Raw genomic sequence first — 17,990 nt, forward strand, 5'->3', positions numbered from 1 at the left:
GTCAGATAACATGGAGTTTTAAAAACACAAGATTGTATTCGAGAGCTTCGCCCTGGACAAAAAGCAAATGTGATAGACCGAGCAATCTTTCAAAAGTCTTGAGATAAATTTGTCTAGGCAGTTAACTGGTCCCTAAATTATGCTATAAACACCACACTTACAATCTGGCACAAATAGTACTCATGCTGAGAAGCCACAAGGACATAAAATATATGACTAGATTTTCAAACAACCATCTGGGCATATAACTGGCACTACAAGTGGAATAGCTGACATAAAAATCAGCCCCTTTTCACTTTGGTGCACTGAACTGTCTTCACACGCATCAATAAACCCATACAATTCCAGAGTCGTTGTGAAATCCATAGGTACTGAACTTCTTGGATGTTAATTACACAGTTACAAAGGGAAACAAAGTTTGCACGCAATTTCTTGAGGATAAGTTAATTTAAATGTCCTATGTGCAACTCACAATTTGTACAGCATAGAAAGGGGCCACTTAGAACATAATGCTTTTGTCAGTTCTTTGAAAAACTTGTCCAATTAACACCACTCCCTTTTCTTACCTACAGCTTGACATATTTCTTTTTTAAATATATTTCTAATTTCCTTTCAAATTTTGCTGCAGTATGTGTTAACATTGCTTAAATTTGAACTCAACTCCCAAGGAGTTTGCAGTACATCCATACTGCAACTTTTCACCAATGCTTGTGGCAGAAATGGAACGGTGGTGAACAGCACTGAATGCTGCCTATTAGTGCTTTCAATCGAGTACATGTACTTTCTGACGGGAGGTCATTGACCTGAAACATTAACTCGTTTGCTTTTTCATAGGATTGCCCATGTAGAATGCACAGCATAGGAACAGGAAATTCGGCCCAACCCACCCATGCCCACATTTATAATCCACCTGAGCCTCTTCCCATTTTTCCTCACCCAAATATCAATGTAACCATGAATTCCTTATATGCTTGTCCAATTTGCCATTCAACACATGCAAGCTTTTTTCTTCAACTACCCACTGTGGTTGCAAATTGCACATTGTCACCATTCTTTGGGTGAAAAAGATGCTTCTGAATTTCTGACTGGCTTTCTTGGTGACTGTCTTATACCAATGGTGTCTAGTTATGCTCTTCCCCACAACATTCTCTCTCCATCCACTCTATCAAAAGCTCTATTAGGTCGCTCCTTAGTCTTCATTTTTTCACAGGAAAAGTGACAAGTCTGCCTTTCCTTTCTTGATACGCATTTTTTTTTGTATCATCCTTGTGAATCTCTGCTTTCTTTTCAGTGATTCTGTATTCTTTTATTACATCACAATCAGAACTGTACAGAGTATTCTAAGAGAAGTCTAAGCTTTGATACAGGTTCAGCACATATTCCCTACTTTTTAAACATATCCCCCTAGAAATAAATCCCAATGCTTGGTTTGCATTTTTATGGCCTTGCTGACCCATGGTGCAACTTCTAGTGATTGAGGTGAAGTACTGTGTGATCCCTTTATTCCTCTACCCTACTTAGATTCTTACCTTCGAAATAATATTCATCTTCCCTACTCCTCCTACCAAAAAGTAATGCCTTGCATTTATCTGCGGTGAATTTCACTTTCCAATTATTTGCCCGTGCTATAAGTTTATTCATGTTCCCCTGTATTGTGTCTACAATGTTGATTAATCCCCCAATTTAGCATTACATATTTGCAAATTTAGAAACAGCGTTTTTGATTCCAGACTTTAAATGGTTAACCTTCATTGTGAACAGTAGTGGTTTCTGCACGGATCCATGGGAAATAACGTCAGCCACTTCCTTCCACTGTGAATAGCCATCCTTTACTTCCACTTCACCTTTTCATTCTGAAACCACTTGCAGACCATTCTACAACTCTCAAACCATTACTGCATAACCAGCTGAGTATTTTCAGAATTCTCTCATTTTTAATGTGTTAAATTCCATAGCAAGTTCTACAGAACAACCCAGAGCATTATTCAAGTATCCCAGATTGGTATCATTCTGGCTACTTAGACTTTAACTGTAGCAACTGCAGCATGCAGATACAACAGGCTGATGAATCATGCTGACTTCATTTTAAAGAAAGCAGGAGCCTCACAATTCACACATTGATTATTTTACTAAATCAGACCCCATCATTGGTCACGCCACCTGCAGGGAGCTGTTGCTGGCACTGACTGTCAACTTTCAGGCGAGTATGACAGTTCTGCAACAAGTTTCACTTCTTCAGTTGGCAATGCATGCAATGTCTGTGTGGAGTTGGCACATTCTCCCTGTGACCATGTAGGTTTCCCTGGGGGCTCCACTTTCCTCCCACATCCAAATGTGTGGGAAGGAAGGTTAATTTGCTACTGTAAACTATCCCTCATGTGTGACAGAATTTGGAGGGAGTTGATGGGAATTGGGGAGAATAAAATGTGATTAATGCAAATGGGTTCTTAAAGTTGGCACAGACTGTGTCCTGAAGGTCTGGTCCCGTGCTATATCACTCTGATTTCTTACCCACCATGGATATCACAACCCACCATGCACTCTTAAAGTAATATCCACATAACCAACCCTTCATTCTCCATTCTATCATCTTATCCTGCACAATGGACAAGCAGCTCCCAGAACACAGCCCAACTGCCTGATACAACCCAAAAACACTTCAAACCTAAAAATTCCCTAACTATTTCACCAACAAACCACCGCAAGTGAGAGCAAGGCCAGGCCCCTTGTTGGCATGCCACAGGAAATAATGAGGTTGTTTGGATATTACGAGCAGTAGGTTACTTATTGATCTCTTTACTGCTTTGACATTCTAAAGAACTATGGAAGAAAAATCTCAAGTACCAGAAGCGATGGGCACCCATTTCCATTATTGCCTTCAATTCTCCATTTTGGCAGCTTATACATCAAGAAATATAATATGACCATTATTTCCAAAATCATAAGGATGAGATTCAAAAGCTTTTTTTTAAAAAAAAGTGGAAAACGTACAATTAATGCACTGTGAAAATCTAGGAAGGCTGAGGCCAAAGAAGGATTTAAAACTAATGAGTACATTAAAATCAAGACAGCAAGCAAAGAAGCAAGGAAGAACACAACTTGGTGGAAGCTAGTATATCAAGCAGCAGACTTCTGGAGGAGCTCTAATTGACCAAAGACCTATGATATGAGAACAGCCACACCACCACTGAACTAGTCGATGAAAGGTATGGACAATGGTATCAAGAGAGCAGAGTCAAGGCAGGGGAAGATCATCTTACGGAAGTGGAGGTAAGTTTTGGTAAAGGAAAATAAATGGGATGGAAATTTAAATCTGGAATCAAACAAATGTAAATGATCTGCTTCAGCCCGAGTAGCAGGGAAAAGAGAAAATGGGTGCCTGGGGAATGGAGTTTTATCTGGGAATCAATGACAATGGCTTCAGTCTTCCTAATATTTAGAGACAGAGTAATACATCAATAATACGTGCCCTTCAGCCTAACCAGTCTATGCCAACCACGTTGTCCACCCAGTTAGTCCTAATTTCCTGTGTTCAGCCCATATCCCTCCAAGCACCTATCCAAGTGCTTCCTCAGTGATACTATTGTACCTGCCTCAACCACTTCCTCTGGCAGTTCATTCCATATACTCACCACCCTCTGCATGAAAAAGTTGCCCCTTAGATCCCTTTTAAATATTTCCCCTCTCACCCTAAACCTATGCCCCCGAGTTTTGTATTCCCTTACCCCGGGGAAAAGACTGTTACCATCCACCTTATCTATGCCTCTCGTAATTTTAACCATTTCTATAAGGTCACCCCTTATTCTCCTACGTTCCAAGGAAATAAAGACATAGCTTGGCCAACCTGTCCCTATAACTCAGGCCACCTAGTCCTGGCAACATCCTTGTAAATCTTTCTGCACTCTTTCCAGTTTAACTACATCTTTCCTATAACAGGGTGACCAAAACTGTACACAGTACTCCAAATGCAGCCTCACCAACGACTTATACAACTGAGACATAATGTCCCAACTCCTATATTCAGTGCCCTAACTGATGAAGGCCAGCATGCTAAACACCTTTTTCACTACCTTGTTTACCTGTGACACTGCTTTCAAACTATGCACTTGTACTGCTAGGCCCCTCTGTTCCATTGCACTCCCTAATGCCCTACCATTCATGGTACAAGTCCTACGCTGGTTTGACTTTCCAAAATGCATGACCTCACACCAATCTGTATTAAAATCCATTTGCCATTCCTCAGCCCACTTCCCTAACTGATCAAGATCCCCCTGTAATCCACAAAAACCTTAATTATCAACAACACCTCCTGATTTTGTTCCATCTACAAACACTGACCCCTGTGGCACACCACTAGTCACCAGCCTCCATTCCAAGAAACAACCTTTAACCACCACCCTCTGCTTCCATGTGGGAAACTTAAGTTTATGAAATAATTTCTGTTAGAGCTTGGTGTTCTAGTAGAGATACAGATTACATGTTTAAAATGAATTTAAATTGGATATGACAAGTTTTATGTTATTGTTCTTGGTCTAACGACCTGTTAATTAACAAGAAAGAAAATGCTGACAAGGGAAGTTGTTTCTTTAACAATGACATTGAATAAAATGAAAGGCCTGTTTAATGTTTGCTAGGCAATATCTCTTGCAGATCCCAATAGCTTTAACGTTTCAACCAATAACCTATGATTATTGCAACACTACATTATCCCATAGTTCTTAATCAAATGATTACGAGACTCTAATTTATATTTTCTCCTGAGATATTGTTAATGTTTTCCAGAGCTATCAGATGTTTTCCCTGGAACAAATCCGTACATCGCCAATTAAGTCAGATATCCTTCCTAGAATTCTAGCTCCCATACAATCATTCAACCAAGTCCTGGAAACTAAAAATAAAAACCAAAAGGTAAAAATTCTGTTTATTTTACATTAAATGATAACAATTGATTAATCAACTGAAAGTGTATCACCATTTTACTTCCTCTTTGTTACAATTAAAGACCAAGTATTCTTTAATAGAGAACTATTATAAACTAATTCTCTACCAACAGTTCTGTACCTCAGTTCAGTAAAAATTACAACTGTATTATCGGATTAAATTTGGGTGCTATAGGAGGATTTTAATCTTTGGAAAACTCCTCCAGGCAGTAGAAATGGTATGTTACTTCCACTGTTTAGATGGGAGAGTGACAAGATTAACTGCTACTATAAATGCCCTCATCAAGGCATTTGATGTCCTCTTGTCAGAGATACTCCTTTTGTTTTAGCCATCTCTCCACCACCTTTTCTGCTACTGAAAACATTTTTCTCTTTTGCAGTTCTGACGAAGGGAACCTGATCTGAAACATTAACTGTTTCTCTTTCCACAAATGCTGCTTGACCTGCTGTGTTGTCTGCAGATTCTGTTTTTATTACAAATTTAGTAACTTTCATTTACTAAAGAAATAGTTACCCCCAGCTTCCCCAGGAGCTCCTTCTTCCCCAATGAATAAACTGTGTACAAATGCCCTTTTCTTCTGTGATTATCTTATGCTACCAAACAGACCACTCACATCCATCAACCAGCTGTTGCTTCCACTGTTTAAGATGGGGGAACGACAGGGCTAAGCAGATGGGGTCCTACAGTAAAAGTCTCCTAGCCCTCTCCCTGCAGAGATCCAGATGGTTTGCCTTCTGCTTCAGCTCCTAACTGAACAATTCCCATCCACTCTACCTGCTGTTAAAATTGACCCTAGCTCTCAAAGCACTTCTCATTCCAAAGGTGTAGCCTACTAAATGTGTACAGATAAGACATTGTTCTCTGTGTAAAGAAAAGGTAAATTCAAAGAAAGTGATGAATATGACTGCACAGCAAGGTATGTTTTTAGCAGGAATGATTTCAAAAACTTGTGCCTAATTACACTTTAATGCTGAGTTTTCTCACCACATTAAGCCTGACAAAGCTTGCCAAAGAGCCAGTGTGGAAAATTGCCGACAATTTAAGGCTGCTGGGAAGATTAAAGAAATGTGATTACTTGGCTCTGTCATGAGAGGAGAAATACAACTATTTTAGTCATAAAAATCCTGCATATGTTCTCGCTGTGCATTTTATTCTTTTTTTGAAAGTTTTTTTTGAGGAAAAGCATCACTGGCAAAATACTGTGACACAAAATAAATGTGGAATTGTGAATTAGTCTATGGGCAATCGATGGAGCAGCACCATGGCAACCAAACCCCCTAGTTACAGCTAGAAAAGTGGAGGGGCTGTTACGTGTGATGTAGGAGAAACAATTTAAACTGCAGAATACTCTCAGATGATTTTTAACACAATTGTCTTTGGCTGTTTCATCAATGACCTTCTCTCCTTTGAATCAAGAGCAACATTATTCAATGAAAGTTGCTCATTATCTTTCCAATAAGGATGTAGTCAGTCTCAGAAAACAACTGGACTTGGCATGAGACCCAAGTTGGGGCAGACAAGTACTGAGCAACATTTCATGGTATATTATTTTAAGATATTGGCCATGGCTCAATGGGAATATTTTCATCTGCATTAGGAGATTGGTTCAAGCTCCACTCCTGAGACTTAATGTCTAATCTAAGCTGACACATCAATGCATTACTGAATGAAATCTTAAACTATGGTCTTCTTCAGCCTCCTGTGTGGATGTAAAGGAATGCATTGCATTATTCAAAGAAAAAAGGTACATTCTCTAGTGTCCTAGCCAACATTTCTCTCTCAAGCAGCACTATTAAAAATATAATAACTAGTGACATTTTTATGGTAGCTTGTTGAATCTCCTTCTGCACAAATTGACTTCTGAAGTCCTCTATATTTGTTTCATTCCCAGGATGCGAGCTAGCAACTTGGAGATAGTGTTACACAATTAGATTGTGGGAAATGTTTCTCAAACTTCAGCTTACCCTCAGACAGTTCTTAGCACAACAATTTTCAGTCACTTTGTCAGTGCCATTCCTGCCATCACAAGGTCAGAAATGAGATTGTTTACTGACAGTGATCTCCTTCTTAGGCAGTCCCTCAGGATCGAGGGTGACTTGCTTCCACTCTGGTTTTGTGGTTTCTGAGGTGGCTGATGTAGGAACTAGGTTCTTCCATTGATGGGAAAGGTGGGTGGGTAGTTTGTGAGGTAGTGCACTCTTTCCACCACTAATGCAGGGTAGCTTCTGTGTGCTCCTGATTCATGCTCAAGGTTCTCAATACTATCCTGAATGTTCCTTCTCCACTTTGAGCAATCATAAGACAGAGATACCCAAGAGTCAGCAAGCTTCAGAAGCTTTGAGCACATCTTTAAAGTCTTTTTCTCAAAAGAACCAAGGAGAGGGTCACGCTAATAGGGCTGTATTATAGACCCCCAATAGTCAGCAGGAACTTGAGCAGCAAGTGTGCAGAGAAATTGCTCATAGTTGTAAGAATAATAGGGTTGTATTAGAGGGAGATTTTAATTTGTCCGGTATTGACCAGACTACCCAGAGTGTTAAGGGCCTGGACAAGGTGGAATTTGTGAAGTGTCCAGGAAAGATTCCTGAGTCAATTTCTAGAAGGGCTCTACTCATGAGGGTGCAATTCTGGACCTCCTCTAAGCGAATGAGGCAGGGCAAGTCATGGAAGTGACAGTCAGGGAGCACTTGGGCTCTAGTGACCATAATTCTATTAGTTTTAAGATAGTGATGAAAAAGGACAGGTCCATAAATTAGGGTCCTAAACTGAAGCAGGGATAATTTTAGGGGAATTAGACAGGATCTAGCAGAGGTCGATTGGGTAAGCCTGTTTGAAGGGAAAGGAATGAATAGCAAGTGGGAGGCAAGTTTTGGGAACTCTGGCTGATGAGGGATGTTGAGGCTCTGGTCAAGAAAAAGGAAGCATACATTGGGTTAAGGAGGACGGAGACGTATGAATCCCTTGATGATTATAAAAAGATTAAGAATACTGTTAAGAGGGAAATCAGGAGGGCAAAAAGAAGCCATGAGATGGATCTGGCAGGCAAGGTTAAGGAAATTCCCAAGAGGTTCTATCGCTATATTAACAGTAGGTGGGTGGCCAGGGAGAGTAGGTCCCCTTAGAGATCAGCAGGGCCACCTATGTCTCGAGCTGCAGGAGATGGGTGGGATTTTAACAAAATTCCTCCTTGGCGTTAATGGAGAAGAAAATCATGGTTGCTCAAGAGACAAGGGAAATTAGTGGAGATGTTTTGGAGCAAATTCGTATTACCAGGGAGGAGGTATTTGCAGCCTTTAAATGCATTCAGGTGGATAAATCCCCAGGACCTGACCAAATGCATCCTTGAACTTTGTGGGAGGCTGGAGAAGAAATTGGGGAGGACCTTGTGGAGATATTTGCTTCATTGTTAGCCACTGGTAAAGTTCCAAGCTCATGTTGTTCTGTCGTTTAAGAAGGGTAGCAAGGATAAGACAGGAAACCACAGGCAGGTCAGCCTGACGTCAGTAGTGCAGACGTTGCTGGAGGAATTCAGAGGGACAGGACCTACCAGCATTTGGATAGACCGAATTGGATTAGGAGGAGTCAGCATGGCTTTGTGTATGGAAAGTCATGCTTGACGAACATTTTAGAGTTCTTTGAAGAGGTAACCAAATAAAAGGTAGGTGGGGGAGGGCAGTGGACATTGTCTATTTGGACTTTAGCAAGGACTTCGACAAGGTTCTGCATGGTAGGCTGGTCTGGAAGGTGAGGTCCCATGCAATCCATGCAGAGCTAGTTAGGTTGATCCAAAATTGGCTCAGAGGTAGGAAGCAGAGGGTGGTGGTTGAAGGTTGCTTCTCGGAATGGAGGCTGGTGACTAGTGGTGTGCTGCAGGGGTTGCTGTTGGGACCCTTGTTATTCATTATTTATATAAATGATTTGGATGCAAATGCACACAGCTTGACGAGTACGTTTCCAGATGACACGAAATTAGGCGTTGATAGTGAAGGAGGTTATTGTAGATTACTGGGGGATCTTGATCAGGTAGGGAAGTGGGCCAAGGAATGGCAAATGGATTTTAATACAGATAAGTGTGAAGTGATGCATTTTGGAAAGTCAAACCAGCATAGGACTTGTACGATGAATAGTAGGGCATTACGGAGTGTAATGGAACAGAGTGACCTGGGAGTATAAGTGCTTAGTTCATTGAAAGCAACATCACAGGTCAACAGTGGTGAAAAACACATTTAGCATATTGGCCTTCATCAGTCAGGACTTTGGGTATAGGAGTTGGGACATTATGTTGTTGTTGTACAAGTCATTGGTGAGGTCACACTTAGAGAACATAGGAGTAAGAGGAGCAGCTTTAGAGAAATGTTTAAAATTGCATGTTTAAATGTTTAATTTATTTTAAATGTTTAAAATAAATGCATGTTCCAATTGTAATAAGACACACCATTAACCCATCTGAAATAGAGAATGAACAATCTAAGTTTATAAAAAAATAGAAATTTACAATACAGGAGGCAGCAATTTGACATGTTCATATTGGGTGAGAATGGAGCTACTTACTCTCCATTCTCAATTTGCAAATCTTGCATGTTTTAATTCTTCAAGTGCTCATCCAAGTACATCTTTAATAAAATGTGGGATCTCCTTTGCCATCTTTTCAAGGCTGAGAGTTCCAGCGTCTTAATACTCTTCAGGTGAAAGCATTTTTCATCAACTCTCCTCTAATCCTTACAGTAATGTACATCAATGTTCCCGTGTTCTTGAACTCTCTGCCAAGACCCCCTTCCATTTACCTACTTGTACCTTTTCTACTTTTTAAATCCAAACAGGGAACTGGAAAGCTGACATTACCCTCTCTCAATCCCCTTCACTCAGAGGAAGAAATGTCCATTTGGCATTTTGATGCACTCAGTTCATGGCACTCTCGGCTCTTTCTTGGTGTTGTGAGCTCAAGACCCACTACAGGGAAAGTTCAAGACTATTAGTCCAGTATAGTATGGGGGGAATCCTGATTTTGTTAAGGAGTTGACAGTTCCTTTTTCCTCTCTGTTATTAATTCATCTCTGCTGCAAGACAGACACTGCCACAGTGAATCCCTATATGTAGTAAACTGTTAAGCATGAGCTATACTAATGCCTTTTGGCTTCATTCAAAGGCTTATGTGAGTACGTGCAGACAAGTAGAAGATTTCAGTCACTCAAAAATCAGAAATTTGCAAAGGAGCAAAATGGTACGTCAGTTCTACATGTACACTATTACCTTCAAAGTGCTACTGCGAGCATCTTCTCTTGCAATCTGAACTTTGGCCAAGTCTTGCACATGAACAGATGCTGCTTGGATGTAGAATCCAGGTATAGCGGCCTTCATATCTTTTCCAGCAAATACAGAACCATCTGCTTCAACCCGCAAGTCTGGATTAGAAATTGAAAACTCCAATCCTTCATTCCCATTGCAGTCATCAAAGAGCACTGAAAAACATCGAAAGAAAAGGCAATTATGATGTAGCTTTCACTACCAGATTTTATTATTCTTAAGACAAGCCTTTACAGTTTCTTATTCACCAAGGAACAGGGAACCTCTGGCTCTGACACAGTATACATGGATTGTTTCAGCCGTTAGTCTTGTACAATGATAAGAAAACAGTCATTCCATTAGAAGGATATTGCCTTGTGATTATCAATATCTCACAAAACAAAGCTGGATGACAACATCAATAGAAAATGAATGCAGCAAAATTTAACAGATTTCTCTTTGAACCATTGTCAAACTTATGTGCACAACTATCAAGGGTTTGCAAATTTAGCCACTGAACGCCTTGTATTTGTTACAATATTGACAATTATAGTTATTCCCTTTATTTTTCCCGTTCTATCCACAACCTACAAGAGCTCCACTTACTGTTTATTTTATTAACAAGTGTGATTAATCTTTAATAATTGAACTTGTTTATTATTGATAACCCCAATTTACCCTCAAATGATTCTAGTCAACCAAAAATTAACCATTTGGCATTAACTCTTCCCTAATATTATGTATAATAATAGATGCCAGCACAGCTAATTGGAAGCTTGAATTTTGCAATGCTAGATGCAAGTAAGTGTAGAAAGCATATACCATGTGCCAGCCTTAATTATAACTTTACATTGTCAGCTGTGGCTCAGTTCACAGCTCTCTCATCTCCCTTGAAGTTTAGAGTCAGGGACTCAAGCAAAAGGCTGACAATCCAGTGCAGTGCAGAGGGAATATTGAACAATCACTGGTCTCGTCTTTTGCCTGATATCTCTGGTGGAACCCATAGTACTATTCTGAAGAAAAGCTGGCAAGTTATCCTGGCAAATATTCATCCCTTATTCACCATCATAATTTTACCACATTTTTCTTCATAGGAATTTGAGGTGTGTAAATTGTCAGCCATATTCCCTATATTGCAACAGTGTTTACACCTAAAAATGTCATGTATTGCAATGCACTTTGAGATATCCTGAAAAGGATGAAAAAGTCACTGGAGAAATGCATTTTCTGTAAGGAATGTATTTCATTCATTTACAGTTAACATAACTGCCAATGTTGTTAACTGTAAGCTCGTGCAAGCTCGTGAGAGGTGATGGCAACTCACATCAAAGATGCTGCTACAACAGAAATAAGAACACACGTCTTGTACTGAGCTTGCTGCAGCTGCCTACCACTTGTTCGCACTGCTGATCTGCATGGATAGAACAAATTTACCATTTATCAATCCATCAGTGGTGAGCTGATGGATAGTGCCAATCCAATATGACAAGCTCCCACACAGCAGTCAGGCTTTTTGTGCTGTAATGGCATCACAAATAGGGGATGGTGGGGATCATAGAGAGGAGGTACAGCCCAGATCAAATACCATGTGTGAAATAGCAGGAACAATATTTAACATCTGGTTAGGTCACGCCCCCTGGCTTTGCTAGCTGTCAAATTTGCAAAGACTATAAATATTTCTTAGTATCCTTAATATTCAGAAACCCTTAACCATCAATGAAGCAATTACAATGTCTTCTACATTGTTCATGTTTGTTTAAATTCCAATATGCTTGGAAACACTTCAAAAGCTTCAAAAATAATTAATCTGAATGAATTCAGAGAATTGAATACCTTTTAGCCATTTCTTTCCATGGAAATGAATGTTCCTCAGGTCTAAACTGCCAGAGATTCAGTGATGGAACACACAGGCTGGTTTTCTAAATTGAAGTACCAACCAGGAAGGCAGCTATTTTAGGTCTTGTTTTGTGCAATGAGAAAGAATTAATATGATCTTTCCTTAAGCGACTTTAGATAAGAATTATCAAACTCGAATTCAAACTTCTATGAAAGGGATGCAGTTCAATCCAAAACTAGGGTGTTAAATCTTAACAAGGAAACTATGAAAGTACATGGTTGTGAGTGGTTGATTGGGAAAATATTTTGTAAGTTTTGATAGTGGATAGGCAATGATAGGTCTTTAAAGAATAATGCTTACATTGCAAAAGAAAAATATTCTTTTAAAACACAAAAACCCAAAAGGGAAAGTGATTCATTTGCAGCTGATAAGAGAAATTAAAGGCAGCATTAAATCATTGGAAATGGTTTGTAAATTTGTCAAAAATAGCAGTAGGCCTGAGGATTGGCAGCAGTTTAGGACTCAGCAAATGGAGGACCAAGAGAAGAGACTACAAGAGACATGAAAACAGAGTGCAGGAACGTCTATGTAAAAAGGAAAAGAAAGGGCAATGCAGGCTCCTTAAATAAGAGTCAGGAGAACTTATAATGAGAAACCAAAGAAACAACAGGGGAATTAAATGGCTATGTTGCGTCTGCCTTCACAGAAGATGACACAGACAACTGCCAGAAATATTAGAGAACTGGGTCCAGTGAGAATGAGGAATCAAAGGAAATAAGCATCCACCAAAAAATAGCTTAGAGAAGTTGGTGAATTTGATAGGCAATAAATCCCAAGGACCTGATGATCTCCATACCAGAATTCTGAAGGAGGTGGCTATAGAAATAGTGGATGTTCCACTATTATTCTATTATCTATAGATTTTAGTATTGTTCCTGTGGGATGGAGGGTAGCAAAAGTGACCCCACTATTTAAGAAAGGAAAGTGGAGGAAAACAGGAATTACCAACCTGTTAACCTGATGTCAATAGTAAGGAGAAGAATAGAATTTGTAAGGATGTAATAACAGAACAATAACCAGAATCAGCATGGATTAATGAAAGGAAATCATGCTCGATTAATCTACTAGAGTTCTCTGAGGATGTGACTAGAATAGGAAGGAGGAAACCAGTGGATGTAGTGTATATTGATTTTCCAGAAGGTCCCAGGCAGGACAAAGGTGAACAAGTTTAGAAAACATGGAGTTGTGAATAATGTACAGAGGTGAATTAAGAATCAGTGATCAAACAGAAAGCAGGGAGTGGGAATAAGTACATCCTAATCAGGTTGGCAGGCAGTGATATTTGGGTTACTGCAGGGATTGTTTACACCCCAGCCATTCACGATCTACATAAATGATTTGGCTGAGGGGGCTGAATTGCATGTTTTAAACTTTGCTTTTAATACTAAACTTAGTGGGATTGCGAGTAGGGTGAAGATTGTAAAGAGTCTTCAAGGCAATATGGACAAACCGAGTGAGTGGTAAATGGAATTCAACAAATGTGAGGTCAGACACTTTTGTGCACAAAAGCAAAAAAAAAAGGGTATTCTTTAAATCATGAGGGATTGGGTAGGTATTAATGTTCAAAGGGACACAAGTGACATGTGTACAAACAAACTTATGGTCAATATGCAGATGTAAGAAATGAGTAGGAAGGTAAATAGTCTGAGCGGATTTGAATGGAAAATTGAGAAAGTCTTCAGGACCTTGGTGAGGCTGCTCCTGGACAGTTTTGGACTCCTTACATAAGAATGTACTTGCTGTCAAGGAAGTGCAGCAAAGATTTGCTAGACTGGTTCCAGGGATGGTGGGTTTGTCATATGAGGAGAGACCGAGTAGACTTGGCCTGTATTCTGTAGAATTCAGATGAAAGGAGTTCTCAGTGAAACTTACAGGATTTGACAGGTTGCATACAATGAGAATGTTTTCCTGGCTGAGGAACCTAGAGCCAAGGGTCACCATCTCAAAATAGGACGTAAGCTGTTTAGGGCAGAGATAAGGAGAAATTTCTGCACTCAGGTGGTGGTAAATCTTTGGAATTCTCTACCTCATAGGACTGTGGAGCCTTTCTGGATTATTTCTAAACAGATTAGTAGCTTTCTGAATATTAGAGAATATATAGTACAGGAAAATGGCCCTGAGGTAATAGAAAATCCTTAATCTTGATGAATGGCAGAAAATTGAAGGGCTGAATGTCCATCTCCTGTTCCTCCCACTTACGTTCTTATGAATTGCTGGGATAAAGGGCCCAGCAAGTTCAGAACTTCTGCTTTTTTGTTCAAACTTCAAACATGTTGGCACTCAAGATATCCCAACAGTTTTGCACAGAACTACAGGACTTTCCCCATAAACACAGGTCTTGCATTTCTTCAGATATCACTCCCATTATTTATTTTTCTTGCATTTTTACAAGAGTTGGAATGGAATTTGGTGGAAATCCAACTCAGTTAAGAAAGGCCCATGCTTTGGCTCCATGCTTGTTGCATTTCTCTAATCTAAATGCCATCTATAAATTTGCCAATGACACCACTGTTGTCGGCAGAATCTCAGATGGCGATGAAGATGCTTACAGGAGTGAGGTAGATCGGCTGGGTAAGTGGTGCCGCAACAACAACCTTGCACTCAACATCAGCAAGCCCAAGGAACTGGTTGTGGACATCAGGAAGGGGAAGTCGGGAGAATAAACACCAGTCCTCATTGAGGGGTCTGCGGTGGAAAGGGTGAGCTGCTGCAAGTTCCTGGGTGTCAACATCTCAGAGGATCTATCCTAGGCTCAACACGTTGATGCAATCACAAAGGTGGCACGCTAGTAGCTCTACTCCATTAGAAGTTTGAGGAGGTTTGGTATGTCACCAAAGACTCTTGCAAATTTCTATAGATGTACGGTGGAGAGCATTCTGAGGGGGTGCATCACTGCCTGGTATGAAGACTCCAATGTACAGGATCGAATGAGGCTGCAGAGGGTTGAAAACTCAGCCAACTCCATCATGGGCACAACCCTCCCTGCCATCCAGGACATCTTCAGAGGCTGTGCCTCAGGAAGGTGGCATCTATCATTAAGGACTCTCACCACCCAGGACATGCCCTCTTCATGTTACTACCATCAGGGAGGAGGTACAGGAGCCTGAATACCCACACTCAATATTTCAGGAACAGTTTCTTCCCCTCCACCATCAGATTTTTGAATGGTCCATGAATACTACCTCATTATTCCCCTTTTGCACTATTTATTTTTTTAAACAGTCATTTCTGTCTTCATGTCTTACACTGTACTGCTGCCGCAAAACAGCAAATTTCACAACATACAAGTCAGTGATAATAAACCTGATTCTGATCTCTTCCCACACATTTCATCAATTCTTGATGTGATTCAATGCAAGTTCTGTAAAATCTGCAGAAGATTCTTTTTCTTTTTGTGTGTGCAAATAGCCCGAGACATGATAAATTGATAAGGTAATCAAATGCCAAGAGTTCAGACTAGGGATTTAATTATTCAATACTTTAAGTATACAATAATCATAGTTGGAATAGCTTTGCACTTATAAACCTCACAGAAAATACTTGGATTTTAAATATTCACAATTAAAATGAGAGAAAGGGATGTCAGAGCAAAATATTATTTTAATAGTAAACTTTGAATAGAAACAACTCCAAAAGGTTTAAAATCAATGTTGAAAAGGCTCATGACCCAATGTATCAAGAGTATGATTGGAGTTATCTTGACCTGGTATTAATAGCTTATCCAGATAACACACTCGAAATGGATGTCACAGAACTATGGTGGACACTGACCACACAAAATAAATATCAACATAATGTGAAACAAAAATACCAACGACAGGAGCCCTCCATGTAACACAGAAATGGGCTAAAGTCAATGACAAGGGGATCGCTAAAACAAATGAATTAGCTGAAGTTATTCATCATTTTTAGAAGCAGTGCAACACTTCAAAAGGTACAGCACTAAGTGTCCAATATAAGTAATGCCAAAGTTCAACCAGCTCATATTATACAAGTATAACCCAAAATGGATTATTTGCCAAACTGAGTGATATAAAGGAGAGAAATCCTTGAGAAAATGCAGGAGGGTTACCAGGGTGTGTGTGTGTACAACAAAATACAGCAACAAGTTAAAGGCGAAGAAGGACATTGAAGCCTTGAAATAGGATCACTTAAAGCCCATTTTCTTGGAGGCTACCTGGTCCAAATTTACTTCTCACTATGTAGATCAGGTCAGGTATAGTTTCTGGGTAAAATTGCAGTAGACATGAAATTGGATTGAGTACTTCTGTAGAATTGTCAACACTCCTGACACTTTCCCCACATCATTATGCACAGAATGCATTTTTCTGCCTATACTGACCTAAACAGCAGTAGAAAGCTCCACAGAACAGTCATGGAACAGTCTTAGGAGAACTAAGAGCACATCATACTGTTTGTACTTGAAGGGTCTTGACCAAAAACATCGACTGTTCATTTCCCTCCATAGATGCTGCCTGACCTGCTGAGTTCCTCCAGCATTTGTGTTGCTCCAGATTCCATCATCTACAGAATCTCATATCTTTGCACTGTTGCTCTATTTACTATTTACAGTAAGACCCCATTGAAAATGGGAGATTTCATTGCCACCTTCAGAATTGGATGCAGATAGCAAACAACTCCCAAACTCCACAAAATATACTTAATGTAATGGGAAGTGTTTTCTCCAATATTTAGCTGCTATTTACCTCATCATTGCCTCAGTGGAGACACACCTGGCAACATTCCATTATTGAAGATGTTGCGAGTGGCCCCTCAATGAGAGTTGGGGTCCTTGGGGCAAGAGGCATAGAGGTGCCTTTTAGCCAATGGTCTGTATCCATTGAGCTTTGAGATAACAGATCCTATCTGGACCTCACTGTTGAACAATGTTTCACAGATTTTCCAAGGCTATCATCACTGAAATACTTTAGCTGTGTTCTTATGCCTGGAGGTTGAGGTTGCATTGACTCCTAACTTCTTCACTACTGGATCGTTCCGAGTGGTCAGGATCTGCCATGTTTCTCAGTCTGCAGCTCACTGCCACACTCAAGAGGCCATCCAGGCACTCTCTTCATGAAGAAATTGTTTCATTAACAATGATTTCAGCAACTTCAAGGAGGAGGATTTGCCAGCACTGCTGCATTCTCATATGTGCAGGTGGTCATTGATTGCAGTCCTGTCCCCTTTGTAACCTGAATCTTTTAATGAAGAGAATAGGTTTACACTCCCTCAAAGTGCAGATCATTGTGGATCACAAGTAGAATTTCCTGAATGTGATTGCCATGTTCCTGAGAAACACACATGGACTCCTTCGTTCTGTGGGAGTGCGCACCGCTGGACATCTACAGTGGCTGGTACTGCCCAGACAGCGGAGCCTGGACACCATGGCTACCTTCCTGCTTCCCTGACTCCTCTACACCAGCTGAGTCCAGACACAGTGAGAGACACACCATGTAACAGGATAATTCTGCTGAGAACCTTGAAGTGGAAGCTGAGGAGCTGCAGAAGAAGTGAGAGGAGCAGGAGAAGGAAGGTTACTATCATGGTAATGTCCTTGCTTAGCATGAACAGGAGCAAGCCTTGGCCTCATCGGATATAAAGGAGTTGTGTTCAGAGAGTCATGTTTATAATGAGCCCACAAAATAAAATTCCCCAATGCAAACTGAGAGACCCTCTTCACTCTACATTCCTTTATACCAAAGGAGTGCACCATTAATCCACCAGGATAACCAAAATGACACAAAGTCATTGCACGTTCTGCTCGAATAAAGACAAAACTTGCTGAAGATACTCAGCAGGTCAGGCAACATCTGTGAGAGAGAAAAACAGAGATGCTGTTTCTCTCTCCACAGGTGCTGCCAACCTGTAG

The 17,990-nt window shown here is 40.2% G+C and overlaps 1 protein-coding gene across 1 annotated transcript in view; it reads right to left on the bottom strand.

Annotated features, from left to right (window-relative positions):
• cdh13 (cadherin 13, H-cadherin (heart)) overlaps positions 1–17,990 on the bottom strand; it is a 578,498-nt gene that overhangs the window by 525,958 nt on the left and 34,550 nt on the right. The window contains exon 2 of the mRNA XM_052028448.1: positions 10,192–10,400. Coding sequence (XP_051884408.1) covers positions 10,192–10,299 — 108 coding nt within the window. The 5' untranslated portion in view covers positions 10,300–10,400. The remainder of the gene's footprint in view (positions 1–10,191; positions 10,401–17,990) is intronic.

This window comes from Pristis pectinata, chromosome 13, assembly GCF_009764475.1.
Source record: "Pristis pectinata isolate sPriPec2 chromosome 13, sPriPec2.1.pri, whole genome shotgun sequence".
NCBI classification, from domain to species: Eukaryota; Metazoa; Chordata; class Chondrichthyes; order Rhinopristiformes; family Pristidae; genus Pristis; species Pristis pectinata.